Source organism: Pan troglodytes, chromosome 4 (genome assembly GCF_028858775.2).
Source record: "Pan troglodytes isolate AG18354 chromosome 4, NHGRI_mPanTro3-v2.0_pri, whole genome shotgun sequence".
Lineage (NCBI taxonomy): Eukaryota > Metazoa > Chordata > Mammalia > Primates > Hominidae > Pan > Pan troglodytes.
Genome location: NC_072402.2, coordinates 138,831,796 through 138,845,866, shown reverse-complemented (window position 1 = coordinate 138,845,866; position 14,071 = coordinate 138,831,796). Strand labels below are relative to the sequence as shown.

General features: G+C 37.7%; 1 protein-coding gene and 1 pseudogene across 1 annotated transcript; one reads left to right on the top strand and one right to left on the bottom strand.

Moving 5' to 3' along the window:
- The first annotated feature begins 848 nt into the window (after window positions 1–848).
- Window positions 849–1,797, top strand: LOC737972 (large ribosomal subunit protein eL6-like; annotated as a pseudogene).
- Window positions 1,798–6,037: 4,240 nt separating this feature from the next.
- Window positions 6,038–9,666, bottom strand: PCDHB4 (protocadherin beta 4). The gene is given in 1 exon segment (NM_001013410.4): window positions 6,038–9,666. A coding segment is annotated over 1 exon segment (2,388 nt). The 3' UTR covers window positions 6,038–7,278.
- Between the last annotated feature and the right edge of the window lie 4,405 nt (window positions 9,667–14,071).

The window sequence follows — 14,071 nt, the reverse complement described above, 5'->3', positions numbered from 1 at the left end:
TTTTTAGCCTTTCTTTTCTAACATGTGCATTTAAGATTTTAAATTTCCCTCTAAGTACTGTTTTGATATGCCAGGTGTTCATTTTTCCCCGTTCAAAATATTTGGAAATTTCTGTTGTGATTTCTTTTTGACTCATGGATTATGCAATTTGATTTTAAAATATTTGGAGATTTCTTATTATATTTTTATTTCTGGCTTAATTCCACTGTGGTCAAAGAACATACTCTGAGTCGTTTCAATTTCCCCCCCCCCCCCCGAGACGGAGTTTGTTCTGTCGCCCAGGCTGGAGTGCAGTGGCGCGATCTCAGTTCACTGAAACCTCCACCTGCCTGTTTCAAGCAATTTTCCTGCCTCAGCCTCCCGAGTAGCTGGGATTACAGGTGCCTGCCACCATACCCTGCTAATTTTTGTATTTTTAGTAGAGACGGTGTTTCACCACATTGGCCAGGCTGGTCTTGAACTCCTGACCTTGTGATCTGCCCGTCTCTGCCTCCTGAACTGCTGGGATTACAGGTGTTAGCCACTGTGCCTGGCCTCAATTCTTTTTTAAATATTTGAGGCTTCATTCATGACAAAGAACATGAACAATTTTTATATATCCCACATGCATATAAGAAGAATGTGTATGCTCCAGTGTGCTATGCATGTCAATTTATTTGAATATGATGTTTGTGTGGTTCGGATCTTCAACATTTTTTGTATGTGTGTGTTTTTTCTTCTTATTCTAATAGGAATTGAGAGAGTTGTATTCAATCTCCCAGTGTAATTGGGTTTGTCTACTTTGTATTTGTATTCTATCAACTTTATATATTTTGTAGTTATTTAATTGGGATGTATTCAGTCTTAAAACTAACATTTCTGCTCTTTCCCATCTTGCAAGATGGCGGGTGAAAAAGTTGAGAAGCCAGATACTAAAGAGAAGAAACCCGAAGCCAAGAAGGTTGATGCTGGTGGCAAGGTGAAAAAGGGTAACCTCAAAGCTAAAAAGCCCAAGAAGGGGAAGCCCCATTGCAGCCGCAACCCTGTCCTTGTCAGAGGAATTGGCAGGTATTCCCGATCTGCCATGTATTCCAGAAGGCCATGTACAAGAGGAAGTACTCAGCCGCTAAATCCAAGGTTGAAAAGAAAAAGAAGGAGAAGGTTCTTGCAACTGTTACAAAACCAGTTGGTGGTGACAAGAACGGCGGTACCCGGGTGGTTAAACTTCGCAAAATGCCTAGATATTATCCTACTGAAGATGTGCCTCGAAAGCTGTTGAGCCATGGCAAAAAACCCTTCAGTCAGCACGTGAGAAAACTGCGAGCCAGCATTACCCCCGGGACCATTCTGATCATCCTCACTGGACGCCACAGGGGCAAGAGGGTGGTTTTCCTGAAGCAGCTGGCTAGTGGCTTATTACTTGTGACTGGACCTCTGGTCCTCAATCGAGTTCCTCTACGAAGAACACACCAGAAATTTGTCATTGCCACCTCAACTAAAATCGATATCAGCAATGTAAAAATCCCAAAACATCTTACTGATGCTTACTTCAAGAAGAAGAAGCTGCGGAAGCCCAGACACCAGGAAGGTGAGGTCTTCGACACAGAAAAAGAGAAATATGAGATTACGGAGCAGCGCAAGATTGATCAGAAAGCTGTGGACTCACAGATTTTACCAAAAATCAAAGCTATTCCTCAGCTCCAGGGCTACCTGCGATCTGTGTTTGCTCTGACGAATGGAATTTATCCTCACAAATTGGTGTTCTAAATGTCTTAAGAACCTAATTAAATAGCTGACTACAAAAAAAAAAAAAAAAAACTAACATTTCTGGTATATTTACTTCTTTATGATTATAAAAAACTTCTCTTTATCTCTAGTAATGTATCTTTCCTTAAAGTCTCTTTTGTCTTATGTAAATACAGCTACCTAGATTTATTTTGGCTAGTGTTTATATTACTATATACCTTATCCAATTCTTTTAAACCTTCACTCTTTCTGTGTTCACACACACACAATTTGATAGCATAGAGTTGAGTTTTTCTTTAATCTAGTCTGACAATTTTTGTTGTTTAATTGGATTATTTAATCCAAATAAAATTAATAAAATATCTGATATATTTCCATTTATACTTACCATCTAATTACTTTTCTATTTGTCACTAAAGTTTAATTTTTCTTTTTGATTATTCAAATATTTTTAATTTTTCTTCCTTCAATTAGTGTTTTATTACTTTGAGGATTATCCAAGAAATTACAGCATGCATCTTCAATATACAAGAATCTAACGCACGTTAGTAATTTTACTACTTCCATGATAATGCTTACAGCCTTAACACTTTTTAACTCTATTTATACCTTTGCCTTTTACATTATTGTTGTTATAAATTTAAATTTTACATATAATTTAAATCCTTTAAGAAACTAGTGTTAATATTATTGCCTTGTATAATCAATATTCAATCAACATTCATGTACATTGACCTTTCTTATTGCTCTTCATTTATTCCTGCAATTCTGTGATTTCCTTTGGATTGTTTTCCTTCTGCCTAATGCATTTATTTCATTAAAAGCATTTCTTGGCCAAATGCAGTAGCTCACGCCTGTAATCCCAACACCTTCAGAGACCAAGGCGGGTGGATCCCTTGAGGTCAGGAGTTTGAGACCAGCCTGGCTAACATGGTGAAACCCTGTCTCTACTAAAAATACAAAAATTAGCCAGGCGTGGCGGCACATGTCTGTAATCCCCTCTACTCAGGAGGCTGAGATGGGGAGAATAGCTTGGACCCAGGAGGTGGAGATTGCAGTGAGCCGAGATTGTGCCACTGCACTCCAGCCTAGACAACAGAGTGAGACTCTGTCTCAAAAAAAAAAAAAAAAGTATTTCTTTTAGTGCAGATGTGACTGTCATTAATTCCCTTCATTTTTGTCTGAAAACTGCATTCATTTTTGAAGGATATGTTTGCTGGCATAGAATTCTAACCTGGTAGTAATTTTCTTTCAGGACTTTAAAGATGTCATTCCTTTGTCTTTTGATTTCCTGATTTATGTTGAAAAGTCAACTCTCCATTTTACTGATGCTCCTTTAACAGGAATGTTTTATTTCTTACATGGTTGGTTCTCAAATTATCTCTTTGACTTTGGTCTTGAGACGCTTTCCTATGATATGCCTAAGTAGGCTTTGTTTTTATTTAGCCTGTTATTATTTATTTCTTGAATATCTTGAAGGATTAAGGATTTTCACCAATTTTGGAAAATTCTTTATCATTATCTCTTCAAATATTGCCTCATTCTTGTTCTCTCAGTATGTTAGAGTTTTTAAAAATTACATTCCACACATCACTAATGTTCTTTTCTGTATATTTTATTATTTTATTCTCTGTGCTTATATTTGGATGTTAATATTGAATTGTCTTGCATCCACTAATCCTGTATCATTTTATGACTATGACATTAAACCATTTAAATAGTTTTAATTTCAGATAATATAATTTTTCAGTTCTAGAATTAACTTTCACTTTTAAAGTTCAATTCTCCAGTGAAATTATCTCTTTATTTTCTCTATTGTTCTTTATTTTTAACATATTAGTCTTACTTATTTTAACATCATTCAGTTAATTTTAATATCTGAACCATCTATGGGTAATTTTTATTGTCTTTTTTTTTCTCTTGGTTTTATTCATGTATCCAGTTTTTGGTGTGTGTACTTAGGAATTTTTTATTGAATGTTGAATATTTACATAAAAAGCTATCCAAGGTTAAGATATTATCTTCCTCCAACAAGAGTTCACCTTTTCCACTGTTAACTTGATAGAGTTCTGTCTAAACAAATCATCTCAACTGAAACAGGCACTGGGCTTTGTCAAGGTTCTTTGCAGTCCTGATAAGCACCTGGCTCTCCAGAATTTTCAGCTGAGAACTTGGTATATTCTCCACAGCCCCTTCCCATGGCAGATCCTAAACTCTAATGTTTCAATAGCAAGGCTATTAAAACTTCACTTTCTTTTTCAGAAATTTTCCAGTTAGGATTTTAGTCTTTTTCCCTGGGCTTCCCTGAGTTTGACAAGTGTCCTGAGGGGAAAATTTGGCCATGAACTTGAATCTTCCAGTCGACCCCAACAGCTATTGAAGTTACTCTGTCTCTGACAAAAGCTTTTTGTTTGTTCTCAGACTTAGCATATTTCCTCAGGGTAAAACTCCTGTCAGGAGTCAGTTTTCACCTCCAAGAATTTTCCTTCTCAGGAATCTTGGCCCATTCAGATCTTATTATATTATCTGTTTTCAGTTACTTCAAACAGATAATTTTACATTTTAACCAATTTTTAGAGTTGCTTTCTGCGGCTAGATAATCCATCTACTCTGGAAGCAGAATTTCACCAAATATATGCATAGTTTTAACCTTAGACTATTTAAAATATATTTTGTAACTTTTGATAGTAAAAGAAGAGGGGATCATTTTGTTCTGTTCTGTTTTGTTTTGTTTTGTTTTGAGACAGGGTCTTGCTGGGTCTCCCAGGCTGGAGTGCAGTGGCCTGATCATAGCTCACTACAGCCTCAAACTCTTAGGCTCAGGCAATTTTCCTGCCTCAGCCTCCCAAGTAGCTGGGACTACAGATGTGTGCTACCATGACCAGCTAACTTTTTGTTGTGGTTGTTGAAACAGGGATCTCACTATATTGCCCAGGCTGGTCTCAAACTCCTGGCCTCAAGCGATCCTCCCCACTTGGCCTCCCAAAGTGCTGGGATTACAGGCATGAGCCACCACACCCAGCCAAGGAGAGGGGATTCTAAATTGATATGGGCTACGTTGCCTTCAGAATTTCTGTCTCCAAAACAGCGTGTGTTAAATTCACTATATGCTGTGCCTAAAAATAACAGTAGCAGAGGAACTGTAAAAGATGCATATATAATAGATTAATTTGAGAAAATACCTGTTGGGATGGGTGTTAGTATCAAGATTCTTGGCCTCCATTCTCTAATTTTGTTCTGTGACAATAGAACTGGCCTATTTTCATAAGGTATGCGTGTTGTGAAAGTTATTTGGATCGTGTTTACAACTAAATTCTAATAATTGAATTTTTAAATGTTGATCTATACTACACCAAAGTCTGGTAGTAGCCCCTAGCTGGTAAGGAATGAGTCATGCTTTATGAATACCTCCAAGGATGATGTCGGTTTGGGGTGTTTATTTGAACAGTCTCATTTGGGTGATTATACGAATTGGACTTACCCTGCATAAACAACAAAAAAAATGATTTTGGACTTTCATCATGTCAATATATAGTTGGTGAAAACTTCAACCAGATTTCTTACTTGTCATCATAAATAAAAGCTATTTCTTTTTTTTTAAATTTTTTTGAGACAGAGTCTCACTCTGTCACCCAGGCTGGAGTGCAGTGGTGTGATCTCTGTGGCTGGAGGTGCGGCTCACCACAACCTTCACCTCCCGGGTTCAAGCAATTCTCCTGCTTCAGCCTCTCCTGTAGCTGGGATTACAGGTGTGCACCACCACACCCAGCTAATTTTTGTGTTTTTTTTTTTTAGAGACGGGATTTCGCCATTTTGCCCAGGCTGGTCTTGAATTCCTGGCCTCAGGTGATCCGCCTGCCTCCCAAAGTGCTGGGATTATAGACATGAGCCACCACACCCGGCCTCAAAGCTATTTCATTTAAATAGCTAATAATAAATGGAAGAAGACATTAAAGTTGACTACCATATTTATGTCTTACATATTTGTATGTTATATTCTGTTCTCACTTTATATCTTCTTCACTTTGATTTTTAAATTGAATAAATGCTAAAAAATCTGTTTCAAGAATAACAGTCAATTTTCCTTTTTATTTCATTACACGTTTAGAAAAAAAGAGTAATTCAAGGAAAAGTGCAAGCAATTTAACTCCAGTAGGATGATACTTGAGATTTAAAAATAAATGTTAGATTATAAAGCAAGTTCTTCAGTTGCTCATATTCTGCCAAAAGTAAAATAGAGGTGTCCTATAGTTATATCCATACAACTTTACCTAGCTTACTGGGCTTACTGATGACAGCATAAAACAATTTTAATTCAGATAAATTTATTACTGTTCCAGTCTATACAAGAACTGTATATACAAAATAATATTTATTTCATGCAAGTGCAACTTTGGCATAATTGAGAAGTTAAATTAATTCAAAATAACTGAAGGTTACCTTAAAGAACAAATAAAAATAATTAAGCATTTAAAAATTATTTTTGTAAAGGCTGTCCATATCTGCAAAGTAATGTACAGTGAAAAACCTGAGATCAACCGATTATCAGATTTAAATAGAATAGCCAAGGTGCAGAAGAAATTTCGTGATTCTTTTGAAAGATGGGGAGAAGCTGTAGGAAAACCAAAAAATATATACATACTAAAGTATACTTGGATTTCTATTTATAGGGAGTAAAAGGGAGCACAAGGAGACCTATGATGCTCTCAAGAGTCTTGATTTTGGGGAGAAATTTAGGGCTTATTTCAGATTCTGAGTTTTTTTTTAAGATGATATCAGGCCATGATTTAACAGTTTTATTTATTGAAAGGTTATGACAAATTATATGAGATTTTTCTCTTTAAAAATTGTTTATAAATAAGTTATTTTTACAAAATTTAATATTAGCATTCATGGAACATTACAATGTGCTAGGTAAGTAGCAACCAAATAAACAAAATAATCACTAGACATGTGGTGGTCACAAGAGGAAAAGGACCACAATTTTAGTGTATTACCAATGTAGTGAAGTGCATGTTTATATACAATTTGTGAAAAATGAGTAAACTAAATTTTACATTCATGGCTATTAAGAGGGCTTAGCCTAGTATAGTCAACCAGAAAGGACAAGGTAATTATAAAGTTAAATACAAAACTTTCAAACACTCTGGCCTTGCAAACATTAAGTTACATGGTAAAGACAGGCACAACAAATATTTAGAAATTCAAGATTCATATATTCACTTAAATGTTCCATTAAAAAGATGTTAATTTAAGAATTTCATTAAAATATAATTTATTTTTATCCTAATTGAGTAATTTATGGTTACAAAAAGATTAATCACCAATAGATCAAATATAGAGAAAATCCATACTCAATATCCAGTATAACTAAAAATGTTAAGTGCAATTAATAACAATAAAAAAGGGACAAATTTAGCTTTACCAGGGACATGCGTAGGTTTGAAATTGCGGTATGAATATTTAGATAAGTAGACAATTTTTTTAAATAAAGGCATTGCAGTGGGAAGTTTGACAAAACTAACGGGCAGTTCACTGAACTAAATACAATACTTAACTGAATACCAAGCTATTTCTGAACTTGGGGTTTTCCTTAACTTCCCTCCCGGTGTCCTGAACCAAGAGATTAGGAAATATTGGCTTCAGGAACTTGAACTCACCAGTCCCAGAGTCTCCTGTCAGACACACCTCGTACTGGTAGCTCTGGGATAGGGTCCCGGTGCCGCTTACGTCCACCAGATGCCCTGGAAAGGGGCCCTCGGGCACCGAGCAGCGACCCACCGAGGCCGCCCTGCTCCTCCTGCACAGCCGCACCGCCACGAACAGGAGCACCGAGAAGAGGAAGAGCGACGACACCGAGGCCAACGCCACCACCAGGTAGACGGTGAGCGAGTCGGCCTGGGACTGGGCCGGTGCCGCCTCCGGGAGCGGCAGGTAGGGCTGGGAGAAGCCGTCCACCAGGAGCACGTGCAGCGTGGCGGTGGCCGAGCGAGGAGGCTCGCCATTGTCCTTGACCAGCACCGCCAGCCTGTGCTTGGCCGCGTCGCGCTCGCTCAGCAGCCTGGCGGTGCGCACCTCGCCATTGTGCGCCCACACGCCGAACAGCCCGGGCTCCGTGGCCTTGAGCAGCTGGTACGACAGCCAGGCGTTCTGGCCCGAGTCGCCGTCCACCGCCACCACCTTGGTCACCAGGTAGCCCGGCTCGGCCGCCCGGGGCACCAGCTCGGTGCAGGGCGCGGAGCCGTTCTGCAGCGGGTACAGCACGAAGGGCGAGTTGTCGTTGGCGTCCAGCACCAGCACACGCACCAGCGCCTCGCTGCTCAAAGCCGGAGAACCGCGGTCTGAGGCGCCCACGCGGAACTCGAAAGCCTGCAGGGCCTCGTAGTCCAGCGACCTGAGGGCGAACAGGTGGCCGTTGTCCGCGTTGATGGAGACCAGGGAAGAGAGGGGCAGGTGCGGGTCCTGGGGCGGCAGCAGCGAGTAGGTGACCTGGGCGTTGGTGCCCGAGTCTCTGTCTGTGGCGCTGACACTGCCGATGTGCAGGGCGGGGCTGTTGTTCTCGCGGACGAACAGGGTGTAGGAGGTTTGGGCGAAGGCGGGGGCGTTGTCATTGACGTCGGAGACCTGCACGGTTATGCTCTGCTGGGTTTTCAGCCTGGGTGTCCCCAAATCAGTGACGGTGATGGTGATGTTGTACTCAGCGCTGGTCTCTCGGTCCAGTGGTCTCTCTGTTACCAGGGTGTAAAAATTCTTCAAAGTTGGTTTTAGAATAAACGGTAGATTATCTGGAATAGAGCAAATCATCTTTCCATTTTCTCCGGAGTCTCTATCTCGAATTCGGAAGATAGAGACTACCGTCTCAGGAGCATTTTCTGGGATGGAGCTGGTGAGTGAAGATATGATAAGTTCTGGGGGATTGTCATTCACATCCACCACCTCTATGACTACAGTGCCTTTTCCAGAAAGGCCTCCTCCATCTGTGGCCTCAATTTCTACATGGTAAGATTTAATTTTTTCGAAATCCAATTTTTTTTTCAACAGGATTTCTCCCGTGACTTCATTTATTGAGAAAGTTTGTTTAATTTCATCTGATGCTTGGAATAAGCCATAAGAAACACTCCCGAAGTTTCCAGCATCTATATCTCTAGCTAAGACCCTAACAATTGGAGAGTCTAGGGGGCTGTTTTCCAGGACCTGCACCCCATATGGAGTGTGCACAAACTCAGGAGCATTGTCATTGATGTCCATGATCAGGATTCGAACCATGACCGTGCCAGACCTAGGTGGAGACCCACCATCCAGCGCCACGAGGGTTAAGCTGAACTCAGGCTGCTCCTCTCGATCCAGTGGTTTGTCCTGCACCAAATCTGGGTATTTCTTGCCCTCACTATGATTTCGAGTGAGAATGTGAAAATGAGAATTGGGGCTGATTGTGTATTTTTGAAGACCATTGCTGCCCACATCCAAATCCTCAGCTATTAGCAACGGAAATAGAGTACCCGGCTGGCTATTTTCTAGTATTTTCAAGAGTACTTCCCTTTCAGGGAATACTGGAGAGTGATCATTTATGTCCTGGATCAATAATTCTCCTTGAAAAAATTGCACCGGCATTTCCAGGAACACTTGGAAATGCAGTACACACGGTTCAATAGGACCGCAGAGCTCTTCCCGGTCTAGTTTCTCCCTCAGAAGCAAATCTCCAGTCTGACGATCCAGCTGCAAACGCTGCTCGTCATCGTCAGACAGCACCCGGGCTGACCGGGAGGCCAGTTCCCCAATTCCCAGGCCCAGATCCTTGGTCAGATGGGCTACAAAGGAGCCGCTCTCTGTTTCCTCCAACACAGAATAACGAATAGGCTCGAGGCGAACCTGAGACAAGAACACCATCAAAATAAAGGCCAACACTTGCCTGTTTGGATGAATTCTCCCTAGCTTCTTCATGTTGGAGTCCAGGTCCCTATATATCCAATCCCTTCAGCAACCGCAACGAGACTTGAGACATTCAATTCCAATTTCTTGCTTGGAGGAATCGTCACACAGTTGCTTATAATATTAAATTTGTTTAGTATATCGCTGCCCCAAGCCGTTGGTAAACCTGCACTGCTTGTAACGCTTCTTCCGTGTGTTTTTGATTGCGTCTAGCGACACAAAAGAATAGGCGCGAGCTTTTTAGGGCTCATTATTCACAACTTAGCCTGCAGCGCCACCCTGCGTCTTGATTGAGAAATTAACAACTTCAAGACAGCGTATTTGGGAAGTTTTAAAATAAAAGCCATTTTTAAGAGCATAGAATTTTTACAAACTTTGCTACATTAAACTGCATAATTTAAAAGGTTATTTCATTACAGTGCACGAACCAGAATAATCATGAGCACAAATCAAGAAGATATCTCAGACTCCCCACACGTTTATCAGTGAAACTTCAAAGAACTCCATTTCTTCTTTACATAATCCAACCACAGGAGACAAATTTTTATACACTTTCAATTCAATTCTTAGTAGTTATATATGTTCTTTTCTAAGAATGTGAGGACTTTGTGATGATGCAAAAGTTTAAGATGTTCTCTATACATGGTCTAAAGCGGGACTACCTTTGAAACGAAAGGTTCTATTTTCCTACTTTAATGTGCAAATAGTAATACAGGTGAATAAACAGGTATCTTGTTTTGTATCAAGTAATTTATAGTGTGAACCTACATTGAACCTAGGAGTAAGGCAAATAGTATTAGAATCACAGATTCTTAGAACTAAAGAGGAAATAAAAGATAAGGAAAGTAAAACTGAAGCTCAGAGGGTAACAGGACTTGATTATTCTATGTGACTATTATGAGGATAATGTCAAGACAAAAGTGAGTAACAGTCACAGAATTTTGTGAAGATAAAGGCTTTAAGCTGAACTTATTTAGCAAGATAGTTGTAATCTATATTTTACAATGAGTTTGCCTGTTACCACACTCACCTTTTGTATCCCAGATATCATATTCCTTGACCAGCTAATTTTGGGGAAAACAAGAAGCACTGATTTAAAATATTTTATTCTGTGACCAAAGGGTGACTTAGGCTGTCTCTACTCAGATATGGTGCAGTAAAGAGACTTGTGTATAAAATGGATCCCACCACAGTGTGTAGCTACTGTGATTACTCTCAAACAATAAGAAAGAATGGTACCACTGAGACACAGTTAACCAATTTATTGGTTGCGATTAATACACTGAATGGAGCACCACTTATCTTGCCACATATAAGATTTTCTCCCCTTAAATATCTTGTTATTTTATTTAATTATCCAATTCATATAAGTAATTATAATTTATAATTCATGTTAAATTAATTCTTTTTAAAGCATGAAATCTGAGACTTCAGATTCTGATAGTGATAGAAAGTATTAGTAAAAATTTTTGAAAGATACATGGATTTTATTTAGTAAATACAAGTTGAATTAATAAATTAATCCACTCAAATGATGTTTTTATCTATAAGCAGATTATTGTCAGATCATATATTCAGCCTTGAACATGTCTGAAACTGAATACAGAATCTTGAGAATATAATACATGCTAAGCATTATATAACTAAATTTACTTTGATTCTATTTCTATTAATTAATTCCTATAAGGGATATATCAATGGCAGTAATAATAATATTAACATCTTAGAATTTTCTTTCACATTTAAAGTAAATCAGAAAAGATACACTATGCATCACTATTAAATGAAAAATAATAAAAATATATACTGAAAAGAATAAAAAGAAAGAGTATTATTTTAGACATAACTGGAAAACAAATCTCCTGGGCAAACCAAAGAGAAAATTGTTTCTAATAACCAGGTTTTAGTTAGATTCAAGTTAATGCATTCAGGACAAAATTCAAACCATATTTTGTTTACTTATTCCTACATGTTGACATAGAGTAAGAATTGGGTCTTTTCAGTTCCTTTTGCAATCCAAAAGTAAATGAAATCTCAATAACATTAACATATATATCCACTATACACCAGATATTTTTCTAAGCATTTTGCATATATTGACTCATTTTATCACCCCAACAACCCTATGAAGTGGGCAGTCTTATTAGCCACATTTTAAAGACGAAGAATTGTGGCACACAGAGTTTAAATAACCTGTCCAAAGTCATACAGCATGTGAAACGGCAGAGCCAGGATTTAAACTGTTACTATGTGACTCTAGAAACCATTCTTTTCTATACCTAAGCAGAGCTGGAGAGGTGAACAACTTTTCAGATAATTTAGATCCCAACTTCAGCCTTGCCTTGGGTACATGGTTATCATAGGTGAAATATATTTATATTCAAATTTTCAATTATTATTAGAAACTTAAAAATTACTTGTCTCCCTTTAGAGATGGTTAGTTACCAGTAAAGAGAGATGTTTATACAACTTACACATTGGAAGGAAAACTAATACTCAACATTTTTGTCGAGATCATTATCAGGTGAAAAAAATGAAGAGTGACATAATGAATTACTCATAGCCCTAAACATTGGATAAAAATATGTATAGATCTTTTGAAAAGTTGTTTACGTTCTGATAAAGGGTTTAAGGTTACAATCAAGAAGCGTGGCCTAGAAGAATGGCCTAGCATATTATGCCATAGTTTATTTCCCTAAACTGCCATATTTATCAGAAAAAAAAGATCTGTTATACCTGAATGGAGGATAAGCTAATGATATAAGATAAGCTAATGAAGTAAAGAATGAGCACCTGAAAACTATTTCATACCAGTCAGAAAAGCTGTGTTATCCATTCTGAAGGATTCATATGACTATTTACATAATTGGTTGCCAGATTTGAAGCATGATATTTAATTTTTTTTCATTTTAAATATACAAAGAAAGATAAAATAGAGGGATACGCAGGAAACTAGTTGTTCTCTGATAAAATATAGGCAAGAACCTTATCATTGAAGAAAGATAAAAATCATTTTAAAGAAATTTGAGCCTGGGCATGGCAGCTCATGCCTGTAATCCCAGCACTTTTGGAGGCCAAGCAGGAGGATCACTTGAGGTCAGGAGTTTGAGACCAGCCTGAGCAACATAGCAAGATCCTGTCTCTACAAAAAATAAAAATAAAAATTATCCAGAGGTGGTGGCATGCACCTGTAGTCCCAGCTACTTGGGAGGCTGAGGTGGGAGGATTGCTTGAGCCTGGGAGATTGAGGCTTCAGTGAGCCATGACTGTCCCACTGCACTCCAGCCTGGGTGACAGAGTGAGACTCTTTCTCAAAAAAAAAAAAAAAAAACAAAAACTATTAAATAAATAAATGAGTTCAGCAAGGTTGCAGAATACAAGATCACTATACAGAAATCAATTGTATTTCTATACAGTAGCATTGAACAAACCAAAAATGAAATCAAGAAAGCAATGGAATTTATAATAGATATCATCAAAAGGAATAAAATGCTTAGGAATAAATTTAACAAAAGAAGTGGGAGAACTGAACACTGAGCACTACAAAACATCATTGAAAGAAATTAAAGAAGATCTAAGTAAATGAAAAGTGTTCATGGATTGGAAGACTTAAGATTGTTAAAATATTGGTATGCTCCAAATTGCTCTACAGATTTAGTGCAATCCCTATCAAAATTTCAGTTGGCTTTTTTGCAGAAATTGGTAAAGTGACCGTAAAATTCACAGGAAAATGCGAGGTACCCAGAATACAATCTTGGGAAAAGAGGAACAAAGTTGAAAAGCCCACACTTTCTGATTGTAAAGATATATTCTAAGTTATATATCACATATTTGAGTATTTTGATATATTAAACTTATGTTATTTTTATTCTAGAAAAAATTATTAGAAATTATCTTAGATTCCATCACAAATTTCTCAAGTCAAACTCTAATTATTCAAGTATCCCCTTCCTACATGTACATTTCAGTGAGTGTGACTTTAAAAATATCTTATAGGTTTAAGTTTGGAAAGTTAGCTAATGTAAAATTTACTTTGCTTTCACCACTGAGCACTATTGTTTGCTTTACAGCTATTTCATTCAAATGGTCAGCTGATGTATCTATTGTACCCATTTAATAGAACATTCCAGGAGATCATTCCTTTTATAAGAATTTCTAATAAATTCCACAAACCATTGATAGTAACCATTTATTATTGAGAGCTTAACATTTTGAAATAGTGCTATTGGAAATATGATTTAAAGAAATAATAGTCAAATTTATCTCTTTCTCTCAAAAATTAATGTTTAATTTTCCTCTATTCTCCTCTTTCAAAGCAAGAACAAAACCATCCTCAAGTCATGGTGAAGTTTTAAAAATACTCTTTCATTTTTAAAATAGACTATTCAAAATAGTATGAATTTAACATTTTTAACTT